This window comes from Rhopalosiphum padi, chromosome 3, assembly GCF_020882245.1.
Source record: "Rhopalosiphum padi isolate XX-2018 chromosome 3, ASM2088224v1, whole genome shotgun sequence".
NCBI classification, from domain to species: Eukaryota; Metazoa; Arthropoda; class Insecta; order Hemiptera; family Aphididae; genus Rhopalosiphum; species Rhopalosiphum padi.
In genome coordinates, this window is record NC_083599.1 from 26,589,554 (window position 1) to 26,609,372 (window position 19,819).

Genomic DNA, 19,819 nt, shown 5'->3' on the forward strand with positions numbered 1-19,819 from the left:
ATCTTTATTTTTTTTTTTTTTTTTATGAAATGAGTGATCCCCAATATAGTAGTATTAAGTAATATCAATGTTCTTGTGTTTACTCAAAACCATCACTAATTCTATTCTTTTTCTATTTTTATTTTTTTTTTCATGTTATCTAAAAAATTATGCTTTGCGCAGGATAATTAAGCGGGCCAATAAGGAGGACTTGTCATTCTGCATTTAGTTTTGATCATTATTATATTATTTCAAATTTTCAATGGAATTTCTTACATTTTTTTTATTTTTGTTTTTCAAAATATTGTAAACTTTCTAAACCTTAGTTTATCTGTTTAGCTTTGACATTTTTTGAATTAGGTTCAAGGTTAGATTAGATCACGCTAATTACTAGTTAATATATGAAGTCAATAATCAAATTACTCGAAAGTGAAATACAATATTAATCAATTATCACTATAACATTATTATTTTAGTATAAATTTACCAACTCGTACTTAAGTATAAAACATGGGCTGTCGCGATAACAAAACCGGTTTCAACTTAATGCGTAGTAGTCGTAGTACCTACTGCTGTTGTCGTGTTTGGAGTGATGGTTTATGATGAGTATCGAAGGCCATCACTGGTGACAATCACAGTATTTATCAAATGTTAGTAATAATACATTTTTTTCTAAAATCATTTTGTTGTTATTCCAATAATACTGTTTTCTTAAGAGTTTTACAGTAAAAATGTCTACTATGATTGATAATTTGGTATACATCCTATTAATTGATAACATGGCAATACGTCATCTACTCTACATATTTTAGTATTTAATTATCTAAAACGTTCAGAAATACATTTTTAAAGATTCAGTAACTAAACATTTTAATATATTTATTTTCACGAACTAATTTATATAACCAGTACAATATTCTTTAATGAACGCAGAATCAAATCATTATCTTAATTAAACCACAACAACTAATTAATTTGTTCTATATAAAACCGAATCTTAAATTATAGGTTTCAGTTGTATATATCTACTAGTATTTTTTTTACACAACTATCAAATTATATCAAAAGTAAAATACGTACATAATCAATATATTTCTACAATTATTAAAAATTCATAAAAATGTTATTATTATTAAAATATTAAATAAGACGCTATTGCTATAAACTATTTTTTCAAACAATATGTTTTTTAATCTACCGACTAAACTACAATGATTTTTGGAAATTTAAACAATTTACGAATATAAAACATATGATTTGATAAAATACTTTCAGTTAAGTATATTTCAATAATTTTTAAATTAAAACATCTACTTATAATTTACTATTTTAGATAAAAAATATTTTCGTGCTCATCTTCAACTATTATAATTTGTAATATAGCGTCACAATTGAATATCGAAATCCAATAAAATATTGCCATCGGATAGCATGTATTCGATCACATATAATTTTTGCACATAAATTAATTTATAATAATTATAATATTATTATTATGAAGGGACACATGTGATAAGTTGAAGATTTTATTAAATTAAACAATAATTGTTTAGTTAACAACGAAATAGATATAATAAATTATAAACAATTTGATATTTCAATTTTCACTTTTCTTATAGGTCTTATTAATTATTATTAGGGCTCGAATATAAATGCCCTCAAAAATATCAAAAAATGCATTTTTGACCTAAAAACTCTAAAAAATGTCCTAAAAATATCAAAAATGCATTATTTATTAAATAAATCTAAATTATTATGTAAAAAAAGGAATATTATATAAAAAAAAAAGTATAAAATAGAATTACATCAGGCGCCGTCCTCAAGGGTGATGAAGAGGCGTTCGCCCCCCCCTCCCGGTAACAATTTTTAATGTATAAAATTACTCTCATTTTGTCAACAAAATAATAATGATCAACATTTTAATTTACCGTTCTACCTCAATAGAAAAACTAATCACCGCAAAGATGATAATTGTTATCTATGGATAACCATTACTGTTTAGATAATAAGTAATAACTAGATTGACTGGACTGGCATTAATGCATTTGCATAGAAATATAGAATTAGACATAAATTATATAATTTACCGGTTTGCAAAAACAAACGAAAAATTGATTTTATTGTATAGTGGTACTTATACACTGTTATTATTATTATTTTATTATTTATTATTTCATTATTTGTACTATATACAATTGTACTTAATTGTATTAACATTATTAACAACACTAAAAATTAAACATTAAACTATTAAAGGTGAATTTATGAAACGATACTTTATTACGTAAACTTATTTGTAATGTAGTCGCATAAAAAAAAAATAAGTCAGTAAAATTGACTTAAGTTTGCTCAAACTATTGAAAAATACGCATAGGGTAATTATTGATTTAAAAATATAGATTCGCCCCCCTCCCCGAAAATTGTCTAGGGACGCCCCTAAATTACATTTGCATGAAACTGTGCAATAAGAGCAATTTGCAACTTCGCCCTTGTGGCCTTGTATAATTTTAAAACTGGATGTTAAATTCAAAATTAAAATAATTTATATTATGTAGTACTATGTAGTAATTATATTTCAATGAAGTCAATTGTTTTAGTCATAATACATTAATACGAGAAATAGTTCAAAAATGTCTTAAAAAATTTAAAAAAAAATGCCCTAATATGATCCGCTAAAATGCCAAAAGTACCCCAAAAAAAATGTTGTGGTTAGAACACAGAGTTCTTGAAACACATTTGTAGTTCGGAAAGCATCGTGTAAAACATTCTATAAAAAGATGCAAATGCATCGAAATCCTAGCCCTAATTATTATTATCTCAACTTGTTTAAGTTATTAATTATAATTTTAATATTTTACAAAGCTATATATTATAAAATTTGATTTTACAAAACACTTTTTAAAAATCGATTCTATAAGAATTCGTTTACAGCTCAATTAGACTATACAAGCAATTGTGATATACATATATATACGACATATATACGATATACCTGAAATGGGATTTTAAGACTCTTGATCCACACCCACTTTTAGGATCCATTATATAGAAAATAATTATATAAAACTCGGTTTTATAAGAATAGTGCGTATAAAATGTAGTTTTGTCATTCGCGTCGAATATGATTCTTCTGCTGAAGGGTGTGGTGACGGGGTGTAAGCCACGCTTAAGAGAGTGATCGATGAGTCGATGAGTGGGGTGGGAGGCCCGTCCGGTCGGTCCGACATCCTGGTGCCGTGCAGCCGACCGCGCGTTGACGCGTTGTACGATACGTCCAGTCGAACGCGCGCGCGACACTCCGTACGACGTTACGAAGTCTCTGCTCTCTTCTCTCTTTCGTCCATCCATCGTCAAAGACCCGTCGCCCAAAGTACGCCACTCGCGCGGGCATTTAAATAATAATATCACAAATTCAAATCGAAACGGTTCCGAGCTGTAGAAAAATGGCCGTCAGCCTGCAGTGGCCGCGGGTGTTCCGGACGGTGGCGCTGCTCCTGTGGCTGCAGTCCACGGCGGCGGTGGCCGCTCATAATAATTACCGACTGCTGGTGTTGCACACCAACGACATGCACTCGCGGTTCGATCAGATCGACGCGGCGGGCGGCGCGGATTGCGCATCGGTCGGCCGGCCGTGTTACGGCGGTTTCGCGCGGCTCAAGACGGTCGTCGACCGGGAGCGCCGGAGCGCCGACGCCGACGGCACGCTGTTCCTCAACGCCGGCGACACGTTCCAGGGCACGGCGTACTACACGTTACTCAAGTGGCGGGCCGTCGAGCGTATGGTCGGAGCGCTCGGCATCGACGTCATGGTGAGTGCGCGCCGGATCATCGCGTTTTATCTATCCGCGCGATAAACTATTATTAAAGCACACTTTTACTCTCCTAATTAATACCAGTATTGTAATAACATATCCATGTGGCGTTCTTCGCCGTCAGTCGTGAGAAAAAAAAAATACTCGACGAATTTTAACGCGTTGAATAATAATGATAATTGATTTAGAATGGTATAGAGCAACTTTTAAATGTGCCGTCGACGCGTAAAGTCTAACGCTTTCTTAAAACGTTTTTAATCGGTTGTCGTCGAAAACACCACGATATGTATATTTTTAATTATTATTATTATTATTTATTAATACTGAATTTTCGTATTTGTCATAGTCTTTGGGTACCTCGTTCAAATTGATTATAGTATCTACTAAATAAATACGTAATTCTTCTTTTACGACAATATCTATTAATGTCTTATTATTATTAGAGCTTTCTGCAGTAGAGATTAAATATATATTAATAATTACAATTTAAATTTTAAATTATATGAACAAAGTTCAAAATAATATTTTTAATCTCAATTGTTAATAATAATAATAATAATAATAATTAAAAAAAATGATTTTAATGCGATAGTATTTATAACATTTTTTTGTATATTTTCGAAGTGACCTTCATCATTTGTAACAGATAGTTGACGTATTTAACTCAGCCATTCTTAACATTTTTTGCATTCTTTAATCTACATACCTGAAGACCTATCCCTGTGTGCAATACTGTGATTTTGACTTCTATGAGATTGTAATATATTTCGACATTACCAAGCTTTTAACATTAAACAAATCAATCAAATAACTCATTACTTACGCCGTTAAATCATACGTTAGCTAATATCTACAATATTTGATCGATTTTCATGAAATATACATGTACAAATTTTTAAACTGCTATAAAAAATATGTTCAAAAAAATGGTCATCTTGAAAATTAAAAAAATTAAATTGCATAAAATATTTTTTAAAAAAAATTCTAGCTATAGTACATAAAAACTACAATTATTATACTAAGTGTGATATTAACATAGAATGATGTTCTTTATTAAATTTATAATTATGAATATAAATATAATTAATTTAATTAGTTATCATTCTTAATATTTTTATATATTTTTGACCATAATTTGTTATAGTGTTTGGGAAATCACGAATTCGACGATGGCGTGGAAGATGTTGAATCGTTTATACAAAACATAACTATTCCAGTAGTAGTTAGTAATCTCGATCTAACCAACGAACCATCATTGGCCAGCCAGCCAAACTTGATGAAATCTAAAGTTTTGACGGTAAATGGTCGTAAAATCGGAATTATCGGATACTTGACACCAGAGACAGCGGTAAGCATTACACATACCTACCAATATATATATTTTATATACGTGCCTTTCCGATAAACTTAAAATTATACAGACCGATTATTTTATTAAAATTATTATATTATTTCTCGGTAAATTAATGTAATTTAGTCTTGGAAACATTGAAAAAAATAATAATTTGAAGTAATAATTAAAACCACCAGCGAAAAAAGAAAACTAATATTGAACAATGGATGAGACATTGAAAGGAGTGAGTTTTTAAAAGCACGCATCGTTTCCGCTAAAACAAACATTTTCGTTTAGGTATCCCGATTATTATTTTTGCTAAAACGTAAAAAGGTCCTTTTCTCATTAACGTCAGATTAATTGGGTTGATACCTAATACTTTTGATTAAAAAGTTTAAAAATAGTAAACTACAATACGTATCGTAAAACGGTAAAACGATAAGTGGTTAAACTGAGTTCATTATTGTCAAGCGCACATAATTCGTATGGTTTGTGGTGATTTCGTATAACGCGTATTCACCATATAAATTAACCTTACTGCTGTGAATTATTTTATAAAATATATTTTTTTTAATAGAATTTTTAAGTAGTAAACGTTGAAACCTAAGGATTTTAATTTAATTTTGCATGCGAATTAGTACAAACAAATATTTCACTATATACCTATACCTATAAACATTTTAGTCAAAACGTGTACTATACTCAAAACTATTCACATTGATGGCAATAATAGTTTAATTAGTAAAACAGGTATGTTAATGACAATATGATTTTATTCAATTTTATAGTCTATAGTCTATATATTTATTTTTACATAAAAGTTGTTTAAATGTATTACTGTAGAACACAAAATTGTAATGGGCTCTGTATATGATTCTATACTATAATATTGATAGACAAAAAGTAGCAACTGCTTGAAAATGAAAAATAGTTTAATACGTAGCTATAGATGACATTGTGAACTCTAAATGGTTTTTCAAGTATAATTTAAGAAGAATCCGATTTGGCGGTAACGATTAACTTCCGTTTTTAATGTGCTATTTTAATTAAATATATGAATACAAAAGAGTGATAAATAGGTATATTATAGAGAATAATGAATACACAACTGCTATTAACAATAAGTAGAGTACGAAAAAGGTATTAAAATTACAACAATAGTCCGCCCATCTTTCGTTGAGTGTCTATCGTGTAGCCATCCTCGTGTATAATACGTGTTTAGGTGTAGGTACATTATTCTTCGACTGTTCTTATATTGTCCCAATACACATACCGACGTGAATATAGATACTTACCCTTAAGATGGTATCGTTTTTGCTTTTACAATTTGATTCAAAACTTCAATAATAATATAAATTATAAAGACATTGGACGTTTAATCTTGTATTCGAATAATTTTAGTATTCCTCGAAATCTAAAAGAATGTAAGTACCTATTAGGCTATGAGATGGAATACTACTGTGAGTGTGCGGAATAGACGTACGTTAAGTGAATTATTTTGTTAAAAATAAAGGAGTGTCAGGAGAACACTGATTGACCGTTTTTAAGGCTTGGTTTGGTTTATTTTTATATTATGTGCTGAATAATCTTGATATAATAGGTATATATCATAATATATTATATGATATATTATTTTTCAGTGGCGTCTACAAGGCGGGCGTGAGGGTCAGATCCCCATTGGCTTTTTATTATTTTGTATTTTTACTTACATTATGCAGTATGCACTAAAGTATAATATTTTATGATACGATCTATCGAGATATTTCAGGTATTGAATTTTGACAATTCTGTCAATACTGAATACCATTATAATTTTATTTTATTTGTAGCAAAGTAATGTTTATTTAGTCAAAATGGTCAATGACGACAATGATTGTACTTTATTATAGCTTATCTTATTATTTTATAGAGACAATACTTTATATATAATATGTATGTAGGCTAAAAGGGATATGCTACCACTGTGAGTGTGTTTAAAATGTTATCAGACATTATCGTTGCGGTTACTAAGTTATGAGAAATAGCTAATGAGATCATTATCGCTACGGCTTTAGTTCACCGCGTATGCATAGTAGATACATAGTATACGAACCTACCATTAATTTATCTGAGATCTAGAAAAAGACACTCGCGGGATTGTTGAAAATGTGTGAAAATGTATTTGTTACAGGAACGGCTAAATGGCCTAACACTTATGCCAGTTTATAGACATATTTAATTACAGCAGAAGTTTTAGACTAACTAGCAAAAAAAAAGAGAAAACTAGATTTGTTAATTTAATTATTATTTATTTTATTTATACATTTAATGATGTAGTATTTTATAATACAGAATTTTTGACTTTATTGAGTATTGGAGTGGATAACCTTCTATATTGTTTTTAATATATGCATTTTGAATCAATTCAAATTATATTCATTGTTCCTCATTTGTTCCTATATTTTACTACCAAAGTAAAAAGTTTTGGGAGGGCGGGGGATTTTTCAATTTTCCTCTCCCATTTAGCTTTTTTTGTTTTTATCAAGGGAGGGGCATTTCAAAAATAATGTCTACGCCACTGATTGTTTTCTGCGTACGCCTATATTAAAATTTTGTATATTTTATGCATTTTTAAAAATATTCGTTTCTAACCGTTTGTTTTTTGTCGATGATGGTGGTACCTAGGTATATTTTATTATTGGTTATTACCAATGTAACGTAGTTGATATTTTATCTGTTAAATTTCTTGTTTTTTGAAGTAGTTCGAGTGTCGGGAGTTTTTCCATTTTACTTGGTTGTAGTGACGTAGTGTATTAATCTACGTTTTAAGTAGTATTAAACGACATTACATGTATATCTAGGTAGGTACCTAATGTTTAACTTGGTAGCAGAACCGTTGTACATAATGAATCTTGCTGTGTATCTACATTATTTTATAAATGCTTACCATAACAGATAGGTATGCTGTTTAGTATATTTTTGAGTATAGATATAATGGAAATTGTTATGTATTTTTTATTACTATGCTGTGTTATTTAACATTTTTTTTTCTGTAGATTAATTATCTTCGTTCATCTTTCGTTATTTTGTCTGAAGTATTATTTCCATTCGTCTAATGTAAATGTGATGTCTTTGGTTAATTTATTGTACAAGATGAGTTCAATTAAATAATTTACATTATTTATTTTCAATATTATTTTGTATAGAACCCTATAGTCCCGGATCACCGTAGAAAGTCATTATATATTTATATTTAAACGTAATTTTTTCAGTAACAAGTAAAAAATTCTAATTGTATGGCATGTTCTAAATTTTTAATGTAGCCTTTTTGAAAATAATTAAAAAAATTAATTGAAATAGTGTGAAAATTTACCAAGTTAAAGAAAATTAGGTTTTTGATTTTGTAAGAATAATATAGTTATTTTAGCAAATCACAAATTGCATGCATTAAAGTATAAATTTTAAACAATCTTCATTGAAACGCTAATATTCTTGGAATGTGGAGCATTGGGCAAATTAAAATTATGAACACATTTTTAAAATAATAGCTTTATTAATTGTAATTGTTAATTTGAAAAAAAATAAATGATTTTAATACATAAAAACGAAAATAATTTAACTACTCATTACATTTTTTTATAATTTATTCTTCGAAAAGAGTTGGCGTTTTTTGATCAGACATATTATGTTTATTCATGTTCTTTCATTGACATATTGTATTTTTTTCTAGTTCGAGTGTAATATTATTGTGTTTATCAGGGCCTAAAATTAGGGTATTTTGCTACTGCACACCTTATTCCACACATCAAAATATTTTAAAATAATAAACATAGACCTATAGTGCACAATGTACATGCCACATATAGCTTCGTTACATAATTATTTTTGATATTTATTAATAATTAGTTATAATAAATACAATCTAAAACAATTTTCTATAAAAGTCCTTGATACCTACATATGACTAAACATTTTAAAATTAAAAACAAAATAGTTTGAGTTGATATACTTATTATAATGTGCTAAAAAGTCACTTCCTACTGTTTAATGTTTATCAGTAGGGCTGTGAATTTAATGTACTAATAAACCTTAAATAATACATTTAAAATGTTAAAAAAATCTAATGTAAAATGCACTTAAAATGCAAAAATTGTATTAAAATGTGAACAATTATAGTACAAAATGCACTTAAAATTGTTTTTAATTTTTATATTTATATTGATATTAGTATACTATTATATACATAAAAATGTATTTATTTAATAACATTTGAATAATTTGAATTTTGATTTTGAAATTTATTGATTCTTTAATAATGCTATTATTCTCTAATGTTCATGACCTATATCTATATCACAGATTATATTCATAAGTCATATTATCTCTGATAATATAGTTAGCAATTAGCATTGTGACTACGACAGTTATACAACAGTTCTGCTAACGTAGATTGGTACCATAACGTCCATAACATCCCGACGTCATGCAGTAAACTGTCGTTATCGGCAGACGGTGTTAATATAAAAGCCAAGTAAAACAAACAGCACTAACGCAACACAATCGAATGAAAAAAAAATTGATAATTTCCATTGTAGTGGGGCTATAGAAATGGACCAATTTTAAATGAATATATTATGCTAATTAGTAATTTTCAATAACCAATATTGAATATTAAACAAATAAAAATTTATAGAAGCCAAAAAACATACTGCACACTTTTAAATTTGTTACTGCACATTCAATATATAGCTACTGCACATAGTGTGTGTTACTGCACACAATTTTAGGCCCTGGTGTTTATTAAATACAGCTCTATTTTGAGGTCAATTATATTTTTCATATTTAGTCTAATTCATATTTATATTTTATATTGTATATTAAAATTTAATTTTCTGTGTGTACCTATTATTCATTTTGAGATTTTATTTTATTTTGTATTACATATATGTATAATACAATACTATCGTAGTTGTGTTAAATCCTAGGCTGTTGACAAAGCCTCCTCCAGTATTGTCAGAATATATTGTATAAGTATCAAAACTATAATATTTCAATATACTGGCTAGCTGGTTATTACGCCATTGGTAGTTTGAAAGTTTTGGTAAATACTAAATTCAATAAATTGAATATGATATAGCTACAGCTAGCGTCCTAGCGTAATAATATTTACTTATTTACTTTTTTATGTTACACAAAAAAGTAAATATATATTATTATTATTATTATTTTTGTATATTTTAGTTTTTAGTTGCTAGTTGGCTGATTAGTAAGACTAGTAATAAATAGAAAGAGCGTGAAAATAAAAGGATGTCAAGAGAAAACGTATATTTGATGCATTTATTGTCTATTTGTAAGCTTATAGATGATAATCACTTCCTTCCACTATATTGGTTATATTTAAAAACTAGAGCTTAAGAGGTAAGGCTGCGTAAGAGGACTGGAAATTATGGTTGATTTTTAAAATATTTTTGAAGGTATTTTTATTCAACGTGTTATTGTTTTTTGTTATGATTTCGTTCGATGGTAAATCGCAACTATATGTGTAAGGCTCATTTGAACGTGTATATCTGAATCACTACGAGGCAAGTACTAGGGTGTATATTTTACATTATTGTTCAGTAGTATAGTATTTTTTATCTACTCTTTATATTTTATTGAAGTGTACAAAATAAAGTTATGATACACAAGCAGTTACTCTTGTCGTTAGTTGAAGTAGCTTAAAATTAAAATATATATACCATCATATTGTTATTTGTTTTGTATTAGGAAAAAGGATGAATATTTTATTCATCAATCTTTGAGAATTAATAAAAATAAAACTTTAGTATCTGGTTACGTTATTGTTTTAATAATTATATTTAAATTCATTAATCTACAATGCGCAAGAGATTTATATTATCCGTAAATAGTGAATCATCATGAATTTAACATTAAACATTAATGAACGTGAGTATTACCAGCCGGACGACTGATTAAAACTAGATATGTGAGTGTTGTAAATTTACTAGGTAAATTTTTACAGGTAAAAAATGTACCGACTTTTCTTTATTGGTTAGTGTTTAAAAACCTGTGTGTGGCTCCTCTAACCAAATGGAATCAAAAACGTCTTTCCAGAATTATAAAAAGCTAATTTTTTATCAACTAATAATGATACAATAATTATTTCACTAGTCATATTTTATATTAAGTGTAGGTAGGTGAACCGCCAAAAGAACTTACTGTAATTTTATCATTTGTCATATTGATATACTTACTAATTTACTATAATTTCTATAGTTTACTATTACTATTATTAGTTATTTTAACAAAAAAAAAAAAAAGATAAAGAAAATGCTGTGTTAAAATAGATAATTTAATTTAAATAATTTATTAATTGAATTATGAATAATTAAGTATTCATAATATGTACTTTTAATGAACTAAATTTGACGAGTATTTAAAAATAGAAGCAATAGCTCTAAGATTTAGCTATTTTAATATTTTAACACACTTTTTTGGTAAATTTAGGTACCTACTACCTACCAATATTTTTATTTACGTAAATTCTTCATCTCTAATTAAAACATATATTTTCAAGGTTATAACACGAGTGGGCAACGTGAAAATATTACCTGAAATTCCGTCGATTGTGGCTGAGGCAAAAACGTCTGAAAAATGATGGCGTGGACATTCTTATAGCGCTTGGACATTCCGGTTTGGAAATGGATACACAGATAGCCAGAGACGTCGAGGACATCGATTTGGTGATTGGTGGACATTCACATTCGTTTTTGTACACAGGTAAAACATACTTAATACTTGCCGTTGTGATTTATCTATAATATATACAGTATTATACTAATTAATTGAAAAGTCAGTAATCCCGCAATGATGTATTACAGTTATTTTAAAATATACCTAATCTATACAGCCATACATACCTAAAGATATATTATAATACTAAATAATGTAAAAACCATAAATTGTGTAATATGTTATATTTTGAAATTTGGTTGTTCTCATCCATTTTATTTTCATAACAATTTCGATTCAATAATATCAATAATTAACTTTATAAAATGTTTATTATCAAATTTTGAAAAAATTTTCAAATCCATAATTTTTTTTCTAAATCATAACGCACAGGAAGGACATTTTATCACTTATTACATTAAAAAGTGCACTAAAAATCACAACATTTTGGATTAGAAATACTGATTTTCCAGTTAATTGACTGTATTAATTAAATTGTATTATCTGAAGTTTGGACAATTGGTTGGTACTTTTATGTAAATGCGTAACTCATCATATTAGTACATACCCAATTACAAAATTATATAATTTACAGCGAAATATTTACAATATCATAATAACATATCATATATTTAAATATAACCTATATACTCATCGGATAAATTAAAATAACTAAAATCGGTTATTTTCTTTCAAAGGAAATCCACCGGACATCGACAAGCCTGTTGGTCCTTATCCTATTTGGGTGAAACAACCAAGCACTAATAGGAAGGTGCCCGTCGTCCATTGCATATTACGTCACAAAATATTTGGGAAAATTGTGGATGGAGTTCGACGAAGCCGGCGAAGTTGTCAAAAGTTATGGGAACCCGATTTTAATTAGATTCCAATATCGAACAAGGTATAATCAAAAATTATATTTTTTATAATGTTATTATAAAATATATTTTAACTCTTATACAGCTCGTCAAGGTGAAAGTGAGTTTAACATTACAAAGATAAAAATTTTTTTCAAAAAGCATTTCAACTTATCCTAGTTAGTATATATTATGGATAATAATGATGTACATATTTTGTTGGCAAAAATAAAAATATATTTATCGAATTCGATATTTACAATTGCATATAGATATAATAAGTTATTTTTGAATATTGTGTAGTATTTGTGGAAAATCTTAATTTGAATTAAAAGTTTCGTATAAATAAGAATAAATAGAGTATTGGAATTTTTGGTCATCTAAAATAATATTATGGTATGTTTTTATTTACACTTTTAATAAATAAATTAAAAAAAAAACAATGATAAAAACAATTCGATAAAATTATTATAGTATGTAGTAGGTACCCCCTTATTCTATTATATATTAATATATTAAATAAGACAAATAAAAATACTAATCAGCAACCTTTTCTTCATATTAAAATTGAGCTTTAATTTCAGCGCTATAGTTTTTATTTTTGTATTTTCCGAAAGCCTGGAAAAAAAGATGTTGTAAATTATAATAAGTATTTATAAAAAAAAGGGAAAATTCGTAGCCATATTTTGATAGGTAGGTACCCATTTTTAGGTGTTCGATATGTGCAGTGCCGGTGCTACGTCAAGATAGTACTGACAGGTAACATATTCTGTTAAATGGAATAGTAATGTAACATATTTGTATTGTGAAGTATGTTTTAAGGGTTGTAGCATAAGCGACTGATATAAATTTGACAGACATAACTTTTGTTAAACATTGTTCATTGTATCATTACTATCATTATATACCTACTTATATACAGGACTACGATAGCACAATAATTTATATTGTATTGTTATAGATCCCGAACTATTGAACGAAAGTAAAAACCATGAGCAAAATGATCGAGGAGAAGACTAAACAAGTGATTGGTTCGACAAGTGTATTCTTAGAAGGTATCAATGAATACTGTAGATTTAGAGAATGTAATCTGGGAAATTTCATAACGGATTCTTTCGTAGACTACGTGAGTGATAACTAATAACAACAATACAAATATATTGATTAATTATGGTAAAAAAAAAAAAAATAATAAAAATTGGATTGTGTACAGAATATTCGAAATAATATCAAATCGTTTGACTTGGACAAATACTGGACCGACCGCGCCGATAGCGTTATTACAAGCTGGCGGTATACGGACAAACATGAATAATATTAATAAAAGAGGTAAACTAAGCGTACAAACAAAATAGAAATATATTAATAAAAACGTACTAGATTTAAATCATCATATTGTATGTGATCGTTGTTATTATTTAAGGTAACGTCACTTTTGGCGATTTGCTGTCGTCGATGCCATTTCAAGACGACGTAGGTAAAATTACGACTAAGGGTTCAGACATTTGGACAGCTTTTGAGTACTCTCCGTTCGACGGTACAGTACAACGGTGGCAAACGGTGAATTCCTTCAGGTTTCAGGTAAATGAACAAATTTGGTATAAACCAAAAAAAACCTTATTATTTTTATATTTTATAGAACGTGCACATGACAATATCTACGATTTGTTCGTGATAAATGTTGTAAATTAAATATATAAAATATATTATAATTAAATTTTCTATAAAATACAAATTATTAGGTAGGGTACTTATTAGGTATTAGGTAAATTATTTAATACTCGTTTTATAAATTATCCAACAGGATTAAAGGTCGTAATAGACTTTAGTCAGCCCAGTGGTAAGCGTGTGCAGTCCCATTTACGCTAGGTGTGGAAATTGCGCTGTGCCCGTATATGAAAAATTGAATTTAAACGAAAATTACACAATAATCATCAGTAGTTATCTGTCAGAAGGTGGGGATGGCTTCTCGTTCCAAAAAGTTGTCGAATACGAGAGTTTTAGTGAGTGATGTCAAATCTAAAATTTTAAAAACCATTTTATTATTATTATTATTATTATTATAAATTATATGCACGGACATTTGGTTTATAAAATCAGGAAAAACGGATTTGAAGATCGTAGAAGAAGAATTTCAAGCTAAGTCTCCGATATGGCCGGAAGTAAGTGAACGGATAGTGCTGCTCAGAGTGGATGAGTTGAACAAGGTGCCGACAACCAGCATAGACAGCCAAATCGCTTTTATATCGTTGTCAGACTTGACAATACTACTGTTGGCGATCGCCATCGCGTTATGTGTATTCGACCATTGGCTTGGTTACGAGAGATAATGATGGAGCCACATATCCTCCTCTTCGGTTTTTTTTTATGCATACAAAAAAAATAATAATAATAATAAGTATAATTATAAAAATAAAAATTTATATTTCTGATATTATTTCATGTATCGTTTTAAATAATAAAATAACCTTATACAAATTAAATGATTGATTTTAATAAAATATGTAATAGAATATAACAAAAAATAAAAAATATTATTAAAGATATAAATACATAAAACATATTTATAGATTATAGCCACCGACCACCGTAGTGTGATTTATGCTATGATTTGACCAAAGTGTTACTAATTTGTTCGAAAATTGTTTGGAGTTTGTAGGTCATAAATTTTAATAATTTTAGGGATTAAATGCTCAAGTATGTATTTTAAGGTATTGCTATGAATGTCATGTAACTTCTTTAGTTATGTAAAGTACCTACTTCCAAAAACATTCAAATACTTTTGAAGTAGGTTCTTACTCGAATACTTACTTACTTTAAAAACTTTTAGAAAAATTATCTATGCCTATTTAAAATCAATTAAAAATCTAATATCATTTTATAACGACAACAATATTAGGAATAATAAAACCATATTTAAAAAAAAAATGTATTTTATTTTGTTTGTAAATTATGCAAGAAAAATATTTTCAAAAATGTTAATTGATCTTGAAATAATGAGCGTTCAATGATAAAATAATCACCCTGTACTCAGACAAAGCCATAAAAAAAAATATTGTCAGCTTATTACTATTTATAATAATTTTACATTACAATATTACTATAAAATGTACTTTAAAAAAATAATCTCCAAAAGTAGGTACTTATAATAGGTCTTTGGAGACAAAACGAAAATTGTTTTTAAAAATGTTTTGGTTGTACCTATGTTAATTACTGATTAGTCTTTACATATCGACACATTCCCTGCAAATTTAGCTATAATTAATTTGTTTACATATACATAAATATATATAATTATTAATAAAATTAAATAATTTAAAATATTAATTTGAATAAAATATACAGTTTAACAATATATTATTTAAATAATAAAACATCGAGAATGATTTAATATACGATAATATTGTTTTAGTAACACTAGCTACACTCAGTATAGTTATTATACAGGGTATTCCAAGATTAATGTGACAAGTTTCAGCACGATATACTTAAATTAGAAAAAAAATAATCTATGTGAAAACGACTTTGAATCATATAATCTAAACTAATTTGATAATAATTTTTTTTTATTAATTAATAAGGGCGAGATTAACTTTTAAAATTCAAATAGAAACAAAACATGATTCATATAGGTAGGATTTATTTTTTAATGCATTTTGATATATCGTTCATAATTATTATGTGTCAATAATTATGGAACCTATTTACATTCAAATTTTGTATTTAATTTGTAAAATACCATCAATGAATAATAATAATATCCGTTTGTGCTTCAACGCCGATGCATTGTTGTACAACCTTAATAATCTGTACGCTATCTATCAAATTTTTATAATTTATAGTAATAAAATCTGTATTTGGTATCTTTTAATTTAATTTTATATTATACCTACTGGCTACTTGATTGAATTGATAATAATAATAAAAACACATTAGATAATATACCTACCTATATAATGTCTAATGTATATTGTAATATTTATAATGCTATTGCCTATTATTGGAATAGTTATTATCTCCTTAATAGTTTTACAAAATATTTATTAATTATAATATAAAATTATGAAAAAATAGCATACAATTATTTAAAATGTATACAAAATATACCTAATACCTACTTGTATTTTTTTTAACTAATGTAAGTACCTAAATATATTTTTTTGATTTCAATAATAAATGATAACATGCCTATTTTCATATTTCGTTTGATCCAATTTAATATTAGATATACCATTTCAAAACACTGTAAAATGACAACATTGGTTTCAAATACTATTGTATGACTAAACTCCACGTTCAAAATAATGCTAAATGATGCATTTAAAATAGTACAAATGTTGAATGAAAGAACATTACCTTTTCGCAACATAAAGATATGATCAAATTGATCAATCCAATATTAATTACATTAATTAAAAGTAATTAAATACTAATGGTTATAACTTAAAGGTAGACTTAGGAACTTAAAAACTTTAAATACAAACAAACAAATAAAAAAAATATATATATATAGCAAATACATATATATATATATATATATATATGTATGCAGTGTTGTGTAGTAACGTAACGTGCGTAACGTAGTTACAATTTTCAGTAACTTATTAACGTTACGGTAACTTCGTTACTATTATTTTTGGGTAACGGCGTTAATTATTTAGAAGTAACTTACCAGAAGAACGCGTTACCTTATAAATTTAATTATATTTTTATATTTTAATTTTTTGGGGGATATACCTATATCGCGATGTTACGAGGGCACGTTCGTGGCTCTTTAGTACTGGAGACATTTGTACAAAAAAAAAAGTAAGTATAACTGATCAAAATTTTGAAGATACATTATTGTATACAACAAATATAAAACATGATTGATTTAAAATAGACTTTTTTATGAAACTTAAATAACATATAAGAGTAACGTCATTGTAATTAGTTACTTTTGAGTAAAAAAAAGTAATGTAACGCATTACTTTGGTTCTTAAACAGGGACGTAGCCAGGATTTTATTTCGGGAGGGGTTAAGTCAAAAAAAAAAAATAATAATAATAATAAGTCATTTTAACCATTCTTATTAATTAAGCAAAAATTAAATTCGTAATGACCTACAGGATGCTATATTATGTACATAGGTATTGTAAAAAAAAAATATTATAAAAATTATTTTTGTAATTCAATAGGTGAAATATATAAATATAAAGTAATAGGTAATTATTGTATTATAATAAATAAAAAAGTGGATATCACAAATCTATCATAACTTAGCTAGGTAGGTATCTACTAGTTAGTACTAGTTAGTTTAGTTTATACGAGGGTCTATCGTCTATGTACATATATATCTACCTCATACCCAGCTATATAGTATACGTATACGAGTACCTATATAATATATATTTATGTGTGTGCTAATAACCGTATCATTTTGTAATTTTTTCCATAACATATAATTAATTATTAGGTTTACGAGTATAAAAAAAACATCATTGTAAAAACACTAGCATTTTCGTTCCACTCAGATTCTATAAAAAAATATTCATAGATGACATTTCGAGGGGGGGGGTCTGGACCCTCCCTCTGGCTACGTCCCTGTTCTTAAGTAACTAACAAGTAATCTAGTTATCTTTTTTATTTTGTAACTTGTAACGTAACTTAGTTACTTTTAAAAAGTAACTTACCCAACAGCCAACACTATATAATATATATAATATATATAATATATATATGTACACTAGACCAAGACAATTTTAACTGAATTTATTTAAAAATGTATTTATTATTTGTATTAACAATTTTTCCTTTATTGAATAAATGTACCTATTGCTCCAATATCAATGTCATTGAATAAAAATAATCGATAGCCGATAGGTCCATAAGAATGATTGTAATCCGTAATATGAAGCGCAAAGCCAATCACACAAATCACACAATATTTACACAATAACGCAACATTCGTAAAATACATTTCATAATAATCGAACCCGGACATTTCGCCACGACCGATTCGCCGCAGCCATTTCGCCGCGACCGTTTCGCCGGCGGACCATCTCGCCACAGACCGGTTCACCGCAGACCTTCTCGCCGCCACACCGTTTCACGGCGGACTTTTTCGCCGCGAAGAGAATCTCCCCACGATATATCATTATAAGAACTTTGCTAAGAACTTTGCAATAACTTTGATATGTTCCTCAATTTAAATCAAGTACATTTTATTACCCCCATGGTCTCACACTTAAATTCGCAGCTTTAATTTGCGTTTGTGCGTAAGCAGCCATGCGCTGCTTGTACACTCGGGGGCAGAAGACTTTTTTAGAATAAATAAATAATAAAATTAAAATCTATACTTACTTTGAAGGTTAATACCAATAATACCATTAATAATTTCCAATTGAGCTTCTTGAAAGTTTTAAATTACTCCTTCTACATAGAAAAATACAAGTAACTGGATATAAATACCGACATTTATACACAGTAACTATATTGTGTTAAAATGAATAAGTATAATAAAAAATTATCCGTAAAAATTATTAATACATTTTTTTTTTTTTTTAATGGTAACAAAATAGTTATGGCTGCATGATAAATAAAATATATTATTAGTATTCTATGTTTAGAAAATACATTAATATACATAAATAAATATTTATGTATTTGGTAAATAAAAAAATTAAATTTAAACTAAACAATGCACGTTATTGTTGTTCTTGCACAAATGTGTACATGATTATTAGCGAATACAATTTAATTTTAAACTAATAACATCTACTTACGCGTATATTATAATGATTAACCAATATAAACCTAGGTACATATAATTATATAACATAGTATAATCGACCACACAAATTAATAATAAATAAATAATAATAGATGAAGTAGTGGGAAAAATTACACATTATAATTTATATTAAGTCAAAAAAATAACAGTATAGTTTCAGTTGTATTATAGTAGTTCCGAGTTCGACGCGATTATTTTAACTTTCCACATCAACTTTTAGTTTTTACTATAACTTTTTTGTGTTTTTATTTGCTTATTTACTTATAATTTATACCTATCTTATAATGATGTATATAATATATTATGATACCACGCCACCACGGTCAATGGGTTACCTCGTCACCAAATATAAATCA

The 19,819-nt window shown here is 27.6% G+C and overlaps 1 protein-coding gene across 1 annotated transcript; it reads left to right on the forward strand.

Annotated features, from left to right (window-relative positions):
• Nucleotides 1-3,422: 3,422 nt before the first annotated feature.
• LOC132924957 (protein 5NUC-like) lies at nucleotides 3,423-15,022 on the forward strand. The gene is given in 16 exon segments (XM_060989391.1): nucleotides 3,423-3,788; nucleotides 4,936-5,139; nucleotides 11,681-11,743; nucleotides 11,745-11,883; nucleotides 12,534-12,622; nucleotides 12,624-12,713; nucleotides 12,715-12,736; nucleotides 13,654-13,673; nucleotides 13,675-13,818; nucleotides 13,906-13,956; nucleotides 13,958-14,021; nucleotides 14,116-14,216; nucleotides 14,219-14,273; nucleotides 14,497-14,549; nucleotides 14,551-14,695; nucleotides 14,793-15,022. Coding segments are annotated over 16 exon segments (1,836 nt in total).
• The last annotated feature ends 4,797 nt before the right edge of the window (nucleotides 15,023-19,819 follow it).